Source organism: Pyxicephalus adspersus, chromosome 7 (assembly GCF_032062135.1).
Source record: "Pyxicephalus adspersus chromosome 7, UCB_Pads_2.0, whole genome shotgun sequence".
In the NCBI taxonomy this organism is placed as follows: Eukaryota; Metazoa; Chordata; class Amphibia; order Anura; family Pyxicephalidae; genus Pyxicephalus; species Pyxicephalus adspersus.
In genome coordinates this window covers 11575329-11582465 of record NC_092864.1, presented here as the reverse complement: position 1 = coordinate 11582465, position 7137 = coordinate 11575329, and the positions used below count along the sequence as shown (strand labels likewise).

The 7137-nt window shown below is 39.3% G+C and overlaps 1 protein-coding gene across 3 annotated transcripts in view; it reads left to right on the top strand.

Annotated features, from left to right (window-relative positions):
• CACNA1H (calcium voltage-gated channel subunit alpha1 H) overlaps positions 1-7137 on the top strand; it is a 309639-nt gene that overhangs the window by 169711 nt on the left and 132791 nt on the right. For all 3 annotated transcript variants that reach the window (XM_072417469.1, XM_072417470.1, XM_072417467.1), the window contains exon 4: positions 4197-4330. In XM_072417469.1, coding sequence (XP_072273570.1) covers positions 4197-4330 — 134 coding nt within the window. The remainder of the gene's footprint in view (positions 1-4196; positions 4331-7137) is intronic.

Genomic DNA, 7137 nt, shown 5'->3' with positions numbered 1-7137 from the left:
CGCTCTCTACCCTCTACCACACTACACCTGCTCTGTGTTTAAGGAAGAGATTAGAAGGTAGGCATACAGCCGGCAGAAGATTCGACTCAGTCCATGCACACGGTTGTGATGGGGTGCAGTCTCTGCTTTACAACTGCATAAAACTGCAGCCACCTGCCAGATACTGGAAGAAGCATTTGAAGAACTTGACCATCAAACCTACTTCTGAACATTCATTCTTTGTTCTTGCATAAGAGGTGGGGGGCTAATCAGCATCTGGAAGCCTGTTAACCCTCTAGAAACCAAACTTTGAGGATGAATTATTTTAGGGTGGGTTCAGCAAATAGGGTCAGTGAGTGCTTGTTAAGAGTTTGTACATTTTTGAATGTCTATGTTCTAGTCATTATTCAGAACTTTTTTTCAGTTTTGGATTAAGTAGGGAATTTTTAATCATCCTTTAGTTGCCATTGGAGAGATTTGCCTTAATTTCCTGCTTGCAGACACTCCAATTTTAAGGAACCCCTTGTAGATAGTTGTCCCCATTGGAAGACAACTCCATATTTTAGATTTTCCCTCACTTTTAATCTAAGTGACAATGTTTACCAGAACAGAAAGAAAGTAAATCTCCCTACCGGGGACATATATAGTTATAAAAACCTGATAGGTGTCCTAACTTACTGTATAAAAGTAAAAAAGTAGATACATAAAAATGACTCTAGACCTCAACTTACAGTATATAGCATTCCCAGCCCTCCACACGCAACCTCCTTAGGGGGAAGCAATTGTACTCGACACGCCTCACTTCCTGAGCATTCTCCCAGTAACTCTCTACCCATCCTAATAAATTAATATAGACATTCAAGATGCATTTTGTTCCTAATGACTGCTTGTGTTCAAGGTCCGCTTAATTCCCCAGGACACCCAGGACATATAAAAAGTGAATTTATTGTAACAAGCTGTGATGTATTGATTGCCTATAATTTGCTATAAACAACAAATAATGCCTAGGGTAAGCAGGGGCCTCCTCCAATGCCCGGACAGTGGGGCTTTCTTGTCCCATTAAAATTGAAATGATAGAATTTGTATGCACAGTGAATGTATACGTTTACTATATTTTTATAGAAGATGAGATGATATATAGATTTTACCTCGCTGCTTATCCATAAAGCACCACTGTGTCACTCGCAGCCCACTCACTGCTACGGCCAGGGGCAAAGAAAATATTAACGGTATTCCTGAACCCACTGGCTTCAGATTGAGACATTTCAATGTATGCTATAAAAAACAGAGAGGGCTGTAGAATAATGGGCCATTTCATCCAGAGGGGACATTTTGTTTATGGCAGATGATGATTAAAGTGCCAATGAACATTTTTTTTTCTCTCAGTTGCCCTCCAGGTCTTCTATTTACCCCGATTCAGTGATCTTCACCGTGTGGCCCTAGTCCGAACTACATGGCCTTTCCACCAAAAGTGTCTACTTTGTACTGCAAATGTGCATCTGTAGCCCCATTTGTTCTCATAGGAATGTCAGGTGGACTCCATGGACTTTTCCATAGAATGTGCCACCCACATGAACACAAAGTGCCCATTTTTGGGGAAAAGCCTGTGCAGTTCATAACGGGGCACGTTGGCAGTAAACACTAAGTAAAATCAAAGTACCCTTGCTTTTTAAACCAGAAAGCAAGGCAAACATCTAAATTTGAAATGCTTTGAGGATGAATTGCTGAACAGCGGCTTCAGCTACAGAGATTAGTGAGGGCTTGTGGTAATTTATTTTACTGTTGTTAGGATTTTTTTCATTTTTGAGTTTCCTTCAATAGACGCAGTTCTGATTCCCAAAGAAGTGAATGCGACTGAACAGTACAAAGAGACCAATTTTTAGGAAAGGGCTTTAGGGCTTAGAGCAGGGCTGTACAGGGAAGTGTAAGACCAGGTTGGCCACATTCAGGAGAAATGATGAGATTTACATTGGTCACAACCAGACCGATGGCACAGTTTTCCCTGTTACAGATATAGTGGCGTCATCCTCCCACCCCAGCCTGTGATTGGACAAGAGAGGAGCAGCAACACTCTGATGAGGTTGCCTCTTTGCTCTCTTTTGTCAACTTGCTCCTTGTCGCCTAGTTGACTTGATTGATTCCTAGTCATAGGAACCTTGCTGCGCTGCTTCCCCTCCCTCCCCTAGTGTTGCTGTAACTGGGATTTTATGAGGCTGATATGATGCTGAATTATATTTTAAAACCCATTGCCCATCAGATGCTGCCCCTATTTAACCCTGCACTAGGCACTGCACCACAAAGACTACAATAATAAACACATCCCTTACCTGGTGGTGCCTGGTATGCATTGCAATTGTTTGTTTGACCTAGTGACGGGTTTTCTTTAGTTTGCCCCTCTCCCCTTCCTTGTGCAGCCATTGTTTTTGTATTTTACAGACTTAAACAGGTTTATTTACAGGGAATTAGGGCATGCCGAATATGACTGCTGACTCCCACGTCCATTTAGTGAGCTCCTAATGAGTCACGATAATCAAAAAGCAACTAAAACCACCAACATAATGAGGAAAACAAGATTTAGGAAAAGCAAAAAAACAAAAAACGTCATCATCGTTATTGGTAATTAAACCCCAGAGAAAGGATAATCCTAATTTTTGAAAACAGAACCATTTCCATTGCAAAACTGATGAATGTGTTGGGGCTTCATTTAGAATTTATTTCTATATTCAACTTTAAAGGTATATCAATATAAAACATTGCATGGTAATTTTTTGCATTCCGAATTTTATGTAGCAGGTAAAGCCGTTTGTCTCCTATTTATCAGCAGTTTACAAGGTTCAATAGCTTAAGCTGCATACTTTACAAGAAATCTAAAATAATCAGAGCAGTACCTGCTCTCTGTTTGGGAGATCTGTGGGGTGTATATAGCGTTGTTGGGTCTGTGGTGTGTTTTAGGAATCTTGGCTTAAAGTAAGCAGGCTGCTTACATGGTAAAGGAACTTCAAAAGGTGGGAGATCAGAAAAGGCAAAAATTTAATGTATAATGAATGCATTCACTTTGGATTATTGCCAATGGCTTTCCTCACGTTACTGTATAATGTGTAAATAAAATGTACATTAACCCTCTGGGTTACTGATTATGCTCAAATGTGAATGCTATGTGAGGTGAAGTACTGCAAGGACCAATTCAATGTGAGTGGGCTGGATGAATTGCATATCACGTTATTAAATGGATTGGTTTGGGGTTTCAATCAGACAAAGCCAGGCTCAAAGCAGACAGTTTGAGTTTTGCCATCTCTTTAGCTAATCTAATATGCTCTGGGAATTCTTTATCATGTAATGTATGTATATTTGTAAAACAAGATCTTAAAAAAAACAAGTTTAAAAACAGTTTACTTTTAAAGACTTTCTAAATTCATTATGTTTTCTTGCATTTTAGTTGATGCAGGGACAGATAAAAAAATCCAGTATTTTATTAACCATCTGTGTCCAATTGTGTACATTCTAGAAATCCCTCTTCTAGAAATTGTGTTTAATCCCATGTGAAACAGTTGTTATTGAGACAAGGGTCCCTTTTGTAAAATATCTCCCCTATTCCCAAAAAAAGGGGGCGAATCTTCCCACACAGATACACATCCTTATTCTATTCACAATTAATGTTTTTTTTTTTCAATGTAAGGGCAAACAAATTTTTAAAATTAGGATAAATTAATAAATGACCAGTTGGGTCCCAATGGGCCACAGGGGTAAACTGCTTCTTAGGGAACAAATAACAAGAACCCTAACTTATTCTCTCTTTCCTCTTTAAGGTGTCAGCCTGACATCATCACTACAATGCAGGACCAGCAGTCCTGCACTGTAAATGAACCCCAAGCATTAGAGGCAGGAACAGAGCAATGACTGCCTGGGAAGCAAAAGTTAAAAAATGGTGACCTACCTAAAAATGAAGATTTAACCCTTGCATTGTAGAGGATGGCAGTAGGGATCAACAAGGGGTGGGGTAACTCTACAGGTAGCTTTGTAATCTACCTACAATAGGCTTTAGATAAACTTTAAAAATGACATATAATACACCTCAATCCATACTAATAAAAAACAAAAACTGAATTTAGAAATGTTACAAATTTTTATTATAGGGGCCTTTTAGGGTCACAAATTTCCAAGCATAAATGTGATTGGCTACAGTAAGGGTGACTCTTCTCTCCTTTTCTTTGCTGCAGGCATTTGATGGCTTCATCTTCGCTTTCTTTGCTGTGGAAATGGTCATTAAGATGATCGCGTTGGGCATCTTTGGGCAGAAGTGTTACCTGGGAGATACTTGGAACAGGCTGGATTTTTTCATCGTCATGGCTGGGTAAGTGGAAAATGATGTCCTCGGGGACCGACTTATACCACTTGTGTTCAGTATTGCCTCCACCGTGCGAGCCCAATTACTAGAATGTTCCCTCATCAGATCATTTCCTGGAGGGCCCGGTGTAATAAGGCTATAAGGCTTCATTAAAGGGGGCTTCCACCTGCAGATGATAAGGTTTTTTGTTATATTGTGTGGTATGTTTTGTATTGCTTGGTGCTTTTTTAGTTTTTTTTTTGGATGGTGATCACTTATTCTTCTATTTCTTCCACTCTGAGCTAAGATTCTACTTTTCTCTGCTAGAATGCATTGGAGATTGCAAATGGATTTAGAATAGAATATAAATGGGAATGGATTTAAATATGATTTGTCATTATAATTTAATCAGAGCCATTAACCATGTGGAAAAACCTAAGTGCGTCGCAGAGGTCCAAGTCTGGATCGTCAATGAGACCCTATTTTAGCATGGGCCAGAATCAGAGGCTGGAGACACAAAATGTTTTGCTTAAGCCCAGTTTCAAGCCACTTTTAATTCATATAAAAAACCAACTTGTTCTGCAATCCCTACCTTTAATCAAGAGCTGCCCTCCTTAGTACTCCAAGATGTCCTCAGGTGGATTGATGGCTGGCCTAACTCAGCATAGAAGAAGGAGAAAAGAATTAAGAATGTCATTCTTCTCCTTCCTGAGAGGTCTTCATCACAGTGTGCTTCATTCATTGTGTAATGGTGGAGAACAAGAAGGGATATGAAATCTTTACACTAGGGACACAAACAGAAACAAAATTACATTTTAGTATAATTATTATTATAAAAATTTATATTATTGCTATTATTAATATAAATAATAATAATAATATTAATATTAATTATACAGTATTATATAGCACCAACATAATATGCAGCGCTGTACAATAAATAGTATATTAAGGAAAAGCTGGAACTTCTACTGTCTATGCCTTTCGGTCCTGATTTCAATCATTACTCCAATTCCCTGGTGTTTTCATTCACAATTCACGTGCTGACCTGATTTTTCTTTGCTGCAGTTAAGTGGCAATTACAGGTCTTGTCCCTCCCCCAGCCTGTGATTGGACAGCAAGGAAGCAAACTGATGAACACATCCTGTTATTCATCGCTTTCCTCCTATCAGCATGTTCCTTGCATTGCTGCACACCTGTTTGGCTCCTTGTACTGCCTATTCCTCCATTCACACAAGCTCTTCTGTACAGAGATCACAGGAGGCTGATACTCTGAGAATCTGAGAAGTTTAAAAAAAAAAAACAAACATTCAGTGATATATAATGATTTTTTTCATAATTGTGTGTCTTATCTGCCCAACAAAAAAAATGTTGGGTTTATTTATAAATGCTTTCATCCAACTGACACCTAAAAAGTACCTATTGGAATAAAATGTATAAATAATGAGTAAAAGTTGATTCACATATTTTCTAATATTCTTTTTTTAAAAATAGTTGGGTGAATCTTGTGTAAAACCATTACATTAACTATTACAGAACTATGGTGATCAGGAAGATTCATTAATGCAGAAGGGACAGGTGATGCTGACCAGCCTAATATTATTATTATTACACAGTATTTATTTAGCGCCGACATATTACACAGCGCTGTACAAAGTCCATAGTCATGTCACTAGCTGTCCCTCAAGGAGCTCACAATTTAATGTCCCTACCATAGTCAATAATACAGTCTAAGGGCAATTTAGGGGGGAAGTCAAGTACCCTAACTACATGTTTTTGGAATGTGGGAGGAAACCTGCAAACAAGGGGAGAACCTGCAAACTCCATGCAGATAGTGTCCTGGCCGGGATTGGAACCTGGGACCTAGCTCTGGAAAGGCCAGAGTGCTAACCACTGCTGTCCTAGCCGGATCTCTGTCTTCTTTTAAAGACAGCTCATCATGCAATGCTCGTAATCTGCTGGGTAACCCGTTGGGACTAAATGAACTTCTGCGTGCATGCACAGGGGTTTTATTTTCCTGACCTGGCCAATCAGGTTAGCCGAACACCTCCAGGGAGAAGAACAGGTGAAGATGGCCCTGGATTGAGCACAGGTTAGTGCAATTAAAAAATTGTGATCAGCCAGGTAAAGCTATTTTATTGAGGGGACATCACCTGTCTCATCTAAAATCAGGGACCTGGAGTCGCATTTTTTAAATGCAATGCTTTAGTTGCCCTTTAAAGGTTACATTATTATGCGTCTGGTTCTCTTTAATGAGCAGCAAAGCAGATCTCATTCCTTTTTTCCAATGCTTTTCCTCCGGTCCTGACACAGGAACACATTTAGAAAACAGACTTCACACTGTATAAAACCTTTTTCCCCCTCTCACTCTGTCTCCATCAGCAGGAAGAAGTACAACTCTGTTTGGCACGATGAATTCTTTCATACGCTGCCAGGTCTGATGTCTGGCAATGAAGCGCAGCAAACCTCACATACATTACAAGTAATAAAAGGTCTAATAGAGAGCACTAATTTGTCCTGACCGCATTAGTCATCTTTATTTTCATATCAACTTGCAGCTGCTTAGTCACAGCGCTGTAAAATCTCTAGCGCTTTTTTTTTTCATTCTCTATGTAAACTAAGAAGGAAAATTTTGATTACCATAAGAGGAAAGGCCGTCCATGCCAAAAAATGTTCTCTGAGCGGCAAGAAAATCACAGTGTAGGAGATGTTTATGGAAGTCCTGTGTTGTTATGTAAAATGCTGCAAGAAAAAGCAAAAGGAATTTTTGTGAATTTTTAGAAGGCCCAGAACTGGTGAGATGGCCATTGTGGCATTTGCCAGAAGACTGGAAT